General features: G+C 33.8%; 1 protein-coding gene across 9 annotated transcripts in view; it reads right to left on the bottom strand.

The window, feature by feature from the left end:
• The window catches only part of RPS6KA6 (ribosomal protein S6 kinase A6), a 171,535-nt gene that overhangs the window by 29,506 nt on the left and 127,683 nt on the right, over positions 1-14,346 (bottom strand). For 2 of the 9 annotated variants that reach the window (XR_004524393.2, XM_019932208.3), the window contains one exon: positions 12,383-12,549. The exons of the other annotated variants lie outside the window; for them this stretch is intronic. Coding sequence is in view for 1 of the 2 variants with exons in the window: in XM_019932208.3 (XP_019787767.1) it covers positions 12,436-12,549 (114 nt within the window). In the remaining variant the exon portion in view is untranslated. Of the gene's footprint in view, positions 1-12,382; positions 12,550-14,346 lie in introns of those variants that run through there. 9 annotated transcript variants of the gene reach the window in all.

Below are 14,346 nucleotides of genomic sequence, written 5' to 3'. Positions count from 1 at the left end.
AAGCCCAGGACCAGACGGCTTCACAGGCGAATTCTATCAAACATTTAGAAAACAGCTAACACCTATCCTTCTCAAACTCTTCCAAAATATAACAGAGGGAGGAATACTCCCAAACTCATTCTACGAGGCCTCCATCACCCTAATACCAAAAGCACACAACGATGTCACAAGGAAAGAAAACTACAGGCCAATATCACTGCTGAAGATAGATGCAAGAATCCTCAACACAATACTAGCAAACAGAATCCAACAGCACGTTAAAAGGATCATACACCATGATCAAGTGGGGTTTATCCCAGGAATGAAAGGATTCTTCAATATATGCAAATAAATCAATGTGATACACCATATTAACAAATTGAAGGAGAAAAATCATTTGGTCATCTAAATCAATGCAGAAAAAGCTTTTGACAAAATTCAACATGCATTTATGATAAAAACCCTTCAGAAAGTAGGCAGAGAGGGAACTTTCCTCAACATAATAAAGGCCATATATGACAAACCCACAGCCAACATCATCCTCAATGGTGAAAAACTGAAGCCATTTCCACTAAGATCGGGAAAAGACAAGGTTGCCCACTCTTACCACTAGTATTCAACATAGTTTTGGAAGTTTTCGCCACAACAATCAGAGAAGAAAAACAAATGAAAGGAATCCAAATTGGAAAAGAAGTAGTAAAGCTATCTCTGTTTGCAGATGACATAATACTATACATAGAGCATCCTAAAGATGCTACCAGAAAACAGCTAGAGCTAATCAATGAATTTGGTAAAGTAGCAGGATACAAGATAAATGCACAGAAATCTCTGCCATTCCTATACATTAGTGATGAAAAATCTGAAAGTGAAATCAAGAAAACACTTCCATTTAATACTACAACAACAAAAAAAATATCAAGGAATAAACGTACCTAAGGAGACAAAAGACCTGTATGCAGAAAATTATAAGACACTGATGAAAGAAATTAAAGGTGATACAAATATATGGAAAGATATACCATGTTCTTGGAGTGGAAGAATCAACATTGTGAAAATGACTCTTCTACACAAAGCAATCTACAGATTTAATGCAATCCCTATCAAACTACCACTGGCATTTTTCACAGAACTAGAACAAAAAAATTCACAATTTGTATAGAAACACAAAAGACCCCGAATAGCCAATGCAATCTTGAGAACGAAAAATGGAGCTGGAGGAATCAGGCGCCCTGACTTCAGACTATACTACAAAGTTACAGTAATCAAGACAGTATGGTACTGTCACAAAAACGGAAATATAGATCAATGGAACAGGATAGAAAACCCAGAGATAATCCCAAGCACGTATGGTCACCTTATCTTTGCCAAAGGAGGCAAGAATATACAGTGGAGAAAAGACAGCCTCTTCAATAAGTGCTGCTGGCAAAACTGGACAGGTACACATAAAAGTATGAAATTAGAACAGTCCCTAACAGCATACATGAAAGTAAACTCAAAATGGATTAAAGACCTAAATGTAAGGCCAGACACTATGAAACTCTTAGAGAAAATCATAGGCAGAACACTCTATGACATAAATCACAGCAAGATCCTTTTTGACCCACCTCTTAGATAAATGGAAATAAAAACAAAAATAAACAAATGGGACCTAATGAAACTTAAAACCTTTGCACAGGAAAGGAAACCCTAAACAAAACCAAAGGACAACTCTTAGAATGGGAGAAAATATTTGCAAATGAAGCAACTGACAAAGGATTAATCTCCAAAATTTACATGAAGCTCATGCAGCTCAATATACAAAAAAAAAAAAAAAATCCCAATTCAAAAATGGGCTGAAGACCTAAAGAGACATTTCTCCAAAGAAGATATACAGATTGACAACAAACAGATGAAAGAATGTTCAACATCATTAATAATTAGAGAAATGCAAATCAAAACTAAAATAAAATATTATTTCACACTGGTCAGAATGACCATCATCAAAAAATCTAGAAACAATGAATGCTGGAGAGGGTGTGGAGAAAAGGGAACACTCTTGCACTGTTGCTGGCAATGTAAATTGATACAGCCACTATGGAGAACAGTATGGAGGTTCCTTAAAAAAATAAAAATGGAACTACCATATGACCCAGCAATCCCACTACTGGGTATGTACCCTGCGAAAACCATAATTCAAAAAGAGTCATGTACCAAAATGTTCATTGCAGCTCTACTTACAATAGCCAGGACATGGAAGCAACCTAGGTGTCCATCAATAGATGAATGGATAAAGAAGATGGGCACATATATACAATGGAATATTACTCAGCCATAAACAGAAACGAAATAGAGTTATTTGTAGTGAGGTGGATGGACCTAGAGTCTGTCATACAGAGTAAAGTAAGTCAGAAAGAGAAAAGCAAATACCGTATGCTAACACATATATATGTAATCTAAGAAAAAAACAAAAAAGGTCATGAAGAACCTAGGGGCAAGAGGGGAATAAAGATACAGACCTACTAGAGAATGGACTTGAGGATATGGGGAGGGAGAAGGATAAGCTGTGATAAAGTGAGAGAGTAGCATGGACCTATATATACTTGCAAACATAAAATAGATAGCTAGTGGGAAGCAGCTGCAGAGCACAGGGAGATCAGCTCGGTGTTTTGTGACCACCTAGACGGGTGGGATAGGGAGTGTGGGAGGGAGGGAGATGCAAGTGGCAAGAGATATGGGAACATATGTATATGTATAACTGATTCACTTTGTTATAAAGCAGAAACTAACACACCATTTTAAAGCAATTATACTCCAATATAGATGTTAAAAAAAAGAATAAAATACATAGGAATGAACTTACCTAAGGAGGCAAAAACCTGTACTCTGAAAACTATAAGAAAATGATGAAAGCAATGGAAGATGACACAAACAGATGGAGAGATATACCATGTTCTTGTATTGGAAGAATTAATATTGTGAAAATGAATATACTACCCAAGGCTATCTACAGATTCAATGAAAACCCTATCAAATTACCAATGGCATTTTTCACAGAACTAGAACAAAAAATTTTTAAATTTGTATGGAAACACAAAAGAACCTGAATAGCCCAAACAAACTTTAGAAAGAAAAACAGAGCTGGAGGAATCACACTCTGTGTCTTCAGACTATACTACAAAGCTACAGTAATCAGAACAGTATGGTACTGGTACAAAAATAGAAATATATATCAATGGAATAAGATAGAAAGCCCAGAAATAAACACACACATCTTTGGTCAATTAATCTACACCAAGAGAGGCAAGAGGATAGAATGGAGAAAAGACAGTCTCTTTCATAAGTGGTGCTGGGAAAACTGGATAGCTACATGTAAAAGAACGAAATTGGAATATTCTCGAACACCATACACAAAAATAAACTTAAAATGGATTAAAGAACTAAATGTGGGGTTTCCATGGTGGCACAGTGTTTAAGAATCCACCTGCCATCCATGAACACAGGTTCGAGCCTGGGTCTTGGAAGATCCCACATGCCATGGAGCAACTAAGTCTTTGTGCCACAACTTCTGGGCCTGTGCTTTACAGCCCGCGAGCCTAGAGCCTGTGCTCCACAAGAAGAGAAGCCACCTCAATGAGAAGCCCATGCACCTCAACGAACAGTAGCCCCCACTCCCACAACTACAGAAAGCCTGTGCACGGCAACAAAGACCCAACACATTCAGAAATAAATTAAATAAAATTTTAAAAAATGACCTAACTGTATGACTGGACACCATAAAACTCCTCGAGGAAAACACAGGCAGAACACTCTTTGACATAAATTGCAGCAATTTCTTTTTGGCTCTGTCTCCTAAAGTAATGAAAAAAAATAAATAAACAAATGGGACCTAATTAAACTTAAAACCTTTTGTACAGAAAAGGAAACCACAAACAAAATGAAAAGACATCTTATAGACTAATTAAAGGATTAATCTCTGAAATATACAAACAGCCCAGGTAGCTCAATATCAAAAAATGAAACAACCCAATCAATAAATAGGCAGAAAATCTAAATAGACATTTCTCCAAAGAAGACATACAGATGGCCAACAGGCACATGAAAAGATGTTTAACATTGCTAATTATTAGAGAAATACAAATCAAAACTACAATGAGGTATCACATCATACTGGTCAGGATGGTCATCATCAAAATGTCTACAAACAATAAATGCTGGAGAGGGTGTGGAGAAAAGGAAACCCTCCTACGTTGTTGGTATAAATGTAAGTTGGTGCAGCCATTATGGAGAGCAGTATGGAGGTTCCTAAAAAAAATTAAAATATTGTTACCATACGATCCTGCAATCCTACTCCTGGGCATATATCTGGAGAAAACCATAATTCAAAAAGATACATGCATCCCAGTGTTCATTGCAGCACTATTTACAATAGCTAAGACTTGGAAACAACCTAAATGTCCATCAACAGATGAAATGAGAAAGATGTTTTATATACAATGAAATAATACTCAGCCATGAAGAAGAATGAAATAATGCCAATTGCAGCAACATGGATGGACCTAGAGATTATCATACTAAGTGAAGTAAGCCAGATAGAGAAAGACAAATATCATATCATTTATATGTGGAATGTAACAAAAGGGATTCAAAATTAACATATTTACGAAACAGAAACAGATTTACAGATGTAGAAAACAAACTTATGGTTACCAAAGGGAAATGGTGGCGGGGGAGGGAAAAATTGTAGGTTTGGGAGTAATATATACACACTAATATATATAAAATAGATAAATAACAAGGACCTACTGTATAGCACAGGGAAGTATACTCAATATTTTGTAATAACCTATATGGGAAAATAATCTGAAAAAGAATATATACATGTATATATACAACTGAATCACTTTGCTGTTCACCTGAAACTAACACAGCATTGTAAATCAACTATACTTCAATTAAAAAAAAAGAAATAAAATACATCAAATTGCAAGGGAAGGAGTAAAACTGTCACTATTTGCAGATGACATGATGCTATATAGAGAAAATTCATGTCTCCATTTATTAGAATAAATTTAGTAAAGTTGCAGGATACAAGATTAATATTCAGAAATCTACTGCTTTTCTATACATGAATAATAACCTATCAGAAAGAGAAAGCAAGAAAACAATCCCATTTAAAATCACATTAAAAAGAATAAAATACTTAGGAATAAACTTAACCTGGGAAGTGAAAGACTATCCTCTGAAAAGTGTAAAACATTGATGTAGGAAACTGAAGACAATAAAATGAAATGAAAGATATCCTTTGTTCTTGGATTGAAAGAATATTGTTAAAATGTCCATACTACCCAAAGCAATCTACATATTTAATGCAATCTCTATCAAAATACCCATGACATTTCTCGGAGAACTAGAACAAATAATCTTAAAATTTATATGGAACCAGAAAAGACCCCAAATTGCCAAAGCAATCTTGAGAAAAAATAACAAAGCTGTAGATATCATGCTCCCTGATGTCAAATTATACTACAAACCTACAGTAATCAAAAAATTATGGTACTGGCACAAAAACAGACACATAGATCAATGGAAAAGAACAAGGCCCAGAAACAAATTGATGCATATATGGTCAATTAATCTCCAACAAAGGAGGCAAAACAATACAGTGGGGAAAAGACAGTTTCTTCAATAAAAGGTGTTGAGAAAACTGAATAATTACATGCAAAAGAATCAAACTGGACTACTTTCTCACACTGTATACAATAATAAACTAAAAATAGATTAAAGAATTAAGACCTGAAACCATAAAACTCCTAGAAGAAAACATAAACAGTACACTCTTTGACATCAGACATAGCAATATTTTTTGAACATGTGTCCTCAGGAAAAGGAAACAAAACCAAAAATTAAGAAATGGGACAACATCAAACTAAAAAAAAACTTTTGCACAGAAAAGGAAACTATCAAGAAAACAAAAAGGCTGCCTACTGAATGGAAGAAAATATTTGTAAATAATATTACTGATAAGGAGTTAACATCCAAAATACACAAACAACTCATACACTCAACAGCAAAAGAACAAAATCTGATTAAGAAATGGACAGGAGACCTGAATCAACATTTTTCCAAAGGCCTACAGATGGCCAGCAGACTAATGAAAAGATGCTCAACAACACTAATTATCAAGGAAATGAAAATCAAAACCACACTGAGATACCACCTCACATCTGTCAGAATGGTTATTATCAAAAAGACAACAAACAACAAGTGTTGGCGAGAATGTGAAGAAGTGTTGGGAGAGAATGTGGAGAAGAGGGATCCCCCATGCACTGTTGTTGGTAGGACTGTAAATTGGTGCAGCCACAAAGGAAAACAGTATTGAGGTTCCTCAACAAATTAAAAATAGAACTGCCATATGATCCAGCAACTTCATCTGGGTATTTACCTGAAGAAAACAAAAAACACTAATCCAAAAAGTTATATGCAGTCCAATGTTCATTGTGGCAATTTTTACAATAGCCAAGATATGGAAGCAACCTACATGTCCATCATTAACAAATGCATATATATGTGTATATATATGTGTGTATATATACACACACATTCAATGGAATTTTAATAAACCATTAAAAATGAAATCTTGCCATTTGCAAGAACATGAGTGGATCTAGAAGGTACTATGTGAAGTGAAATAAGTCAGAGAAAGACAAATACCACATGATATCACTCATATGTGGAATCTACAAAAACAAAATGAACACACATAACAAAACATAAACAGTGTTATAGATACAAAGAACAAGCAGGTGTTTGTGAGAGAGGAGGGGAGTACAGTGAAGAAAGAAATAGGTAAGGGAGATTAAGAGGTACAAACTTCTAGTTGTGCAATAAATGAGTCATGGGTATGAAATGTACAGTGTGGGAAATATAGTCAATCTTTGGTGACATATTGTAACTAGACATCGTGGTGACCAATTTGAAATTTATAGAAATATTGAATCACTATGTTGTGTAACAGGAACTTAATACAGTGTTGTAGGTCAATTATATTTCAAAAACAAACAAGCAAATTCATAGAAAAAGAGATCAGATTTGTGGTTACCAGAGGCAGGGTGTGGGGGAAATAGAACTGTGTGAAGTAGCTAAAAAGTACAAACTTCTAGTTACAAGATAAGTAAGTACTAAGGATGTAATATACAACATGATAAATATAATTAAAATGCTGTATATTTTATATGAAAGTTGTTAGAGTAAATTCTAAGAGTTCTCATTACAAGTAAAAAATTGGGTTTTATTTATTTAATTTTGTATCTATATGAGATGCTGTATGTTCACTAAACTTACTGTGACAAATATTTCATGATGTATATAAGTCAAATCATTATGTTGCACACCTTAATCTTATACAGTGCTGTATGTCAATTATATCTCAAAAAACTGGAAATTAAAAAAAAACACAAAGAAATGAAAATCTAGAATTTTATACTGAGTATCTTTCAATAATATCTTTCAATAATATCTTTCAATAATAATGGAGAAAATTACCAGGGATTAAGAAGGTCATTTCATAATGATAAAGGGGACAACTAATCAAGAGGTCAAATTTATAAACGATTTATGCACCTAAAAACAGAGCTTCAAAATACATGAAGCAAAAACTGATATATCTGAAAAGAGAAAAAGACCAATCCATAATTATGGTTGAAATATGAAAGTAGACATCACGACAGTGTCTACAGACACTAATAGATTAGTAAGGAGATTTTATGAAAAACTTTATGACATCATATTCAACAATGAACAATTTCCTTGAAAGGAAAAGAATACCAATGCTCACTCAAGGAGAAATAAAGAAAACCCCAAGCCCAGATGAATTCACTGGTGAATTATAACTGTAAAATAAATAAAGGAAACCTCATTTAAAATGGAGTCTTGCCTATAGGTTGCCCTAGTTTGCTTGTCCTGAATTGCAATTCTCTGCTTCTCCCCAAATAAACTCATTTTCCTGGTAAAATAACTGGCTCTTCTGTTTTTTTTTTTAAGGTCAATATAACAAATATTTTAAAAGCAATTCCAATTCTAAATAATTCTTCCAGAAAATTGAAGAAGAGGTAATGTTTCCCAACTCATTTAATGAGGCCATTATTACCCTGATACCAAAATCAGAAAGATATTACAAGAAATCCACAAACCAAAATCCCTCATCAACATAATATAAAACTTGTGAACAAAAATTTAGCAAATCAAGTTCAGTTATATGTACATATAAAAAGGATAACATATCACGACGAAGTGTTTATCCTGGGGATACAAGGTTAGTTTAACAATTGAAAACCAATGTAATTATAAATGTTATAATAAAAAAAAACATGTAATTTACCTCAACAGATATACAAACAGCATTTGAAAAAATCCAACATCCATCCCTAAGAAAAATGTTCATCAAACTGGGAACAGAATGGAACTTCCTCAACCTAATTAAAAGCATCTATGTAAAATCACAGCCAACATCATACTTAATGGTAAAAAAAAGAATGATTTCCCTCAAGACCAGGAACAAAATAAGAATGTCCATCCTCTTCACTTCTGTAACACTATACTGCAAGTTCTAGCCACTGAAAATAAAGAAAATACATCCATGAGAAAGAATTAAAACTCTTTATTCATGAATGGCATGATTGTGTACATTGAAAAACTGATGAAATCTACAAAAAAGCTATTAGAATGTCATTTTATCAAAGTTGTAGTATACAAGTTCAATATACAAAAAACAATTGTATTTCTAAATACTAGCAGCAAAAAAAATTGGAACATGAAATTATAAACAATGCCATTTATGATAGCATGAAAAATAGGAAACAGGTAAAATACACAATAAAAGATGTGTAAGATGTGTACATTGACAACTATAAAACACTGATGAAATTAAAGAAGGTCTAACGAATTGGAAAGAGATACCATGTTCATGGATCAGAAGACTCAGTGTTGTTAAAATGTCAGTTCTCCCCCAATTGACTTATAGATCCAACCCCATCTCAATCAAAATCCTAGTAGCCTTTTCTGGTGGAAACTGAAAAGCTGACTCTAAAATTCATAAAGAAATGCAAAGGACACATTTCAAAACAACTCTGAATAAGTAGAAAACGGTTGGATGATTAGCAGTACCTAATTTCAAAACTTAATTATAAAGAAACAGTAATGAAGGCAGTGTGGCAACGGAGTAAAGACAGACAAACAGATTAATGGAACAGAATAGAAAGTACAGTAAGTCCCCCACATACAAACCTTTAAGTTGCGAACTTTCAAAGATGCGAACATGCATTCGCATGTCCAATCATGTACAAGTGGCTGTGCTTTTGTGTACTTTACTGTACAGTACTGTATAGAGTACAGTAGTACAGTATCTTTATTTCAAGCCCAGGATGTCTGGAAGTAAGTGTAAAAGCAGTGGTGATGTAGCTGGTACTGCTAAGAAGCGCCAGGAACTGGAAGCCCAGAGAAAGGACAAAGAGAGATAATAGGAAGAAGAAGTAACTGAAGAATCAAAGAGATTCACGACACAGGAAATGGCAAGGGGGTTTTCTTTATTTGAGGAGGCACTGTTAGTTTCTGAGGCACAGGATCTGAATGTAGAATGGTACACGAAGGTTGCAGCAGCCATTCAGAATGCAATCCAGTGCTGTGTCATTTATGACGAGAAAAAAAGAGCTACTACCAAGATATCACTGGATCATTTTTTCTAGAGGGTAGATAAAATTGAATCCAGCAAGGAACCAGAACCTGTGTCATCAACGTCAAGCATGAGTGAAATTGCAGCTTTCCCTCTGTCTCCTACTGCTGATGATCCTTCAGCTCTACTATCTCCCACCTCCTCTCCCTCCTCCAGTCAGTAACGCTTCTTACCTCTTCACTCAATGCCAATGCCCTGTATGCCAGCTGTTGTACTATACTACTGTACTTTTCAAGGTACTGTACAATTAAAAATGTTTTATTTTTTTGTTTGTTCATTTTTTATGTATCATTTGTGGGAAAATATTATAAAGCTATTACAGTACAGTACTATAGAGCCAATTCTGATAGTTGGGTACCTATGCTAACTTTGTTGGACTTACGAACAAACTGGACTTATGAACGTGCTCTTGGAGCGGAACTCGTTCATATGTAGGGGACTTAATTTATAGAAATAGAACCATGCATATTTAGGCAGCTGATTTTTGATCAAGATAGAAATGTAATTCCACAGAGAATGGATAGTATTTTCAACAAATGGTGCTAGAATAATCAGGTGTCTGTGTGGAAAATTTAGTTTTGAACCATATATTTGCACCAAAAACAAATACTGAATCAAAATGTATCATAGATCTAAAGATAAAACCTAAAACTATAAAACTTCTAAAAGAAAACACAGGGGCAAACACTTGAAATTTTGGGCAAGGCAAAGATTTCTTAGCTATAACACCAAAAATATGCTGCAGAGAAGAAAATAAAAGTGAAACACTGTCTTTATCAACATTAGAAACAATTAAGAGAATTAAATGACAATTTATAGACTGAGAGAAAATATTTGTAAGGCATAGCTCTGATAAAGGACTTACATCTAGACTATATTAGGAACTCTCAAAACTCAATAATAAAAAAAGTGACCAAAATAAAAGAAGAGGGTAAAAGATGTCAATGGGCAATTCAAAGAAGATAAATGGATGGCAAGTAAGCACATGAAAAATGCTCAACATCATTAGTTACTAGGGAAGTGCAAATTAAAATAATACGCGATACCATTACATACATTTTAAAAGAGCTAAAATTAAAAAAGAATGATCATTATCAAGTGTTGGTGGGGGCTTCCCTGGTGGTCCAGTGGTTAAGAACCCGCACTTCCAATGCAGGGGGCGCAGGTTCAAACCATGGTTGGGGAACTAAGATCCCACATGCTGCACGGCCAAAGAAGAAAAAAAAAACAAACAACAACAACAAAAAAACAAACAAATCAAGTATTGGCAAGGATATGGAAGAACTAAAACTCTCATACACTGCTGGTGGGAATGTAAAATGGTACAGGAACTAAAAAACAGTTTGGTGGTTTCTTAAAAAGTTAAATATATGATCCAATCATTCTACTCCTGAGTATTCATACAAAAATGAAAGGCATGCATCCATGTAAACACTTTCACATGGATACTCACTGCAGCTTTACTGGAATATCACAAAACTGCCAACAACCCAAATGTCCATCAACAGGTAAATGGACAAACTGTTGTGTATCCATACAATGGATTATTATTCAGTGATGTAAAGTAACAAAATATTGATACACTCCAACAACATGGATGAATCTCAAAATAATTATGAGAGAAAGAGACAAAAAAGAGTATACATTATATGCTTCCATTTATAATCATTTCGAGAAAATGTAAACTAACCCGTAGCATCAGACAGTAGGTCCCTGGTTGCCAGGGAGTGAGGGGCGGGGGATTGTGAGTTCAGGATGTGAGGCAGGAGGGAAGGATTATAAAGGAACATGAGGAAACTTTTAGGGGTGATGCATATGTTTATTATCTTGATTTTGTGATGGTTTCATTGGTGTGTAAATATGTCATGACATTAAATTATATACTCATTTTGTTGTGTAGCACCCCTCAGTAAAGTTGTTTTAAAAAATCAATGGTCTAGCCCAAAACAATAGGTTCCTCTACTCCCACTCACCAAAGTATGTTTCAACATATAAACTAACTATACATACTAAAATTTAACACTACTCTGCTCCTCATTAAACCTTATTTGAGCTTTAGTACTTTCCTGTGGATTCTGAGGGTTTACTGAAAGGTACAGGTAGTGATGGTGAGAGAATGAAAAAGAATTTTAGGAGATGGGCCTATACAAATATTGAAATATACTACTATGGCTTTAATTTCACTCATGAGGGTTTTTATTGCTAATGGGAATTTCAAAGATTAACATTTGATCATCAAAGTGCTTTATACATTCTTAATGATATTAGCTAACACTAACTGAACACTTATTATGACTATGTGCTACATTTATTAACCTGGTTTATCTTCATAACAACCCTGAGGTAGGTACTATTACTATCTTCACTTTACAGATGTGAAAACTAAGGCATGAAGAGGTTAAGCACCATTCCCAAGGTCACATAGCTTTTAAGTATGTAACACATAACTAGTAAGTAAGGATAGGCATCCAGGCAGTCAGTCAGAGTCTGGCTCATAAGTACTAAACTATACTACCTCTCAATCTTCCCTATTAAACTCAGTATTGATGTCTGAATTTTACATAATTAATTGCTGCTTTCTTTCTAAAGTAATAACTATCATATACACACAATAAGTGCTCAATGTTCACAGCACTAAGTAAGCATTCATGAAAAATATCAAAATCTGTTTCAGAAAAAAAATCAGTTTTTCATAACAAAGTTCAACAATATTGCTTTATTATATATTCATTGAAAAAATTTAACTGAAATTAAGGACAGTTAAAGCTAAGATGGCCATACAATTTGTTATCCAAAATGGGAAAGTTGAGAGCCAAAGGCATAAACCAGGACTGTTCCAAGCAAACTGTGATATATGGTGAACCCTGTTAAAGCAAAAAGGATATAATTATTTCTGGGGTAAAATTCAGCTAAGTTATATAAGACTGAAATTGTCAATTTATATTTGGAGACAAAGACTGATTTCCAAAAACAAAGTGGATTCTCCTTAAATGAAAATGAAAATGCAGTAAACATGGCCATATCCTAAATGCTTATAAAACTTTTTAATTATTGTTTCCTTGGAAAGATGAACAAAATGCTGTTTAGTTTACAATATCAAATAGCTTCATAGCACAGTATCAACATTTTGCTACTTTCTTTTAAAGAACCTGAAGTTGTTTTAATAGGGCTTAATCTATCTTACTTCTTTTTAACCTCCCTGAAAAATAAGAAGTAAAATCTCCTTGACAGAATGACGAGAGGATGGATGACAGATGAAAAAGCAAATGTGTCATTATCTTAGGTAATATTCACTGAATTTTCTTGATAGCTAAGAGGAAAATGAGCTCACCCACAGTACACAAAAATCTGTCCCTACATTATGAATAATTTTGCACTTTTTTCAAAGTAGATATAGTAGTGTTGGCCAGTTTTAAGAAAAGATACTGAGCTATGACAAGAATGATCACTTATATACAATCACTGGGTATTTAGTTAGATAATCTAGTTGGAAGAAAGCCATTACTAATTAAAATGATTAACTTAATCTAATCTAGACTTAAAGATTTCCTATTTTTTTAATATCCATTTTAAGTAAAAGTCAGCAAAACTCTAAATTCTTTGAACAAACACTAATACGGGAGAATAGCAATTTTCCTATTCTTCTCACAGTACTCAGATGGCAAATTCATTAAAGCTTGGAAACTACTGATTAATAATTCATCACTTCTATTTCAAATTTAATCATGTGACTGAGATAAACCATTATTTTCACTGCAGTTATTACTAATTATACTGCAAGCATTTTAATTTGGTCAAATGTATTACAATTCATACTTCCTCAGTATAAAAGACTGAGTTCCATACATAAGTAACACTTTCTGCCCTGATTAAAGGTAACAACAAATTATCCCTCACAATTAAATAAGAATAAAATTCTAATTATTGAATTTGCTAGTGCATTTCCCTAGCTTTGTTTAGACATTGTAGTCTTTCTCTAGTATTATTTGGCACAAGGTGTTTGAAAGCTATAGTACTAGAAGTTCTAGAAGTATTTCAGTATAGTGTTTTCGTTTTTGTTTTAAATTTTTATTGGAGTATAGTTGATTTACAATGTTGTGTTAGTTTCAGGTGTACAGCAAAGTGAATCAGTTATACATACATCATATATCCAATCTTTTTTTTTTTTACATTATTTTCCCATATAGGTCATTACAGAGTATTGAGTAGAATTCCTTGTGCTATACAGCAGGTTCTTATTAGTTATCTATTTTACATATAGTAGTGTGTATATGTCAATCCCAATCTCCAAATTCATCCCCCCCCATTATCCCCTGGTAACTGTAAGTTTGTTTTCTACATCTGTGACTCTACATCTATTTTGTAAATAAGTTTATTTGTACCTTTTTTTAGATTCCACATATAAGTGATATCATATGATATTTGTCTTCCTCTGACTTACTTCACTCAGTATGATAATCTCTAGGTCCATCCATGTTGCTGCAGTTGGCATTATTTTGTTCTTTTTTATGGCTGAGTAATATTCCATTGCACATATGTACCACATATTCTTTATCCATCCCTCTGTTGATGGACATTTAGATTGCTACCATGTCCTGGCTATTGTAAATAGTGTTGCAATGAACATTGGGGTGCATCTATCATTTTGAATTATGGTTTTG

The sequence above is a fragment of the Tursiops truncatus genome, chromosome X (assembly GCF_011762595.2).
Source record: "Tursiops truncatus isolate mTurTru1 chromosome X, mTurTru1.mat.Y, whole genome shotgun sequence".
In the NCBI taxonomy this organism is placed as follows: Eukaryota; Metazoa; Chordata; class Mammalia; order Artiodactyla; family Delphinidae; genus Tursiops; species Tursiops truncatus.
Note: the sequence above shows the minus strand (reverse complement) of the source record. Positions and strands in the feature narration are given on the sequence as shown.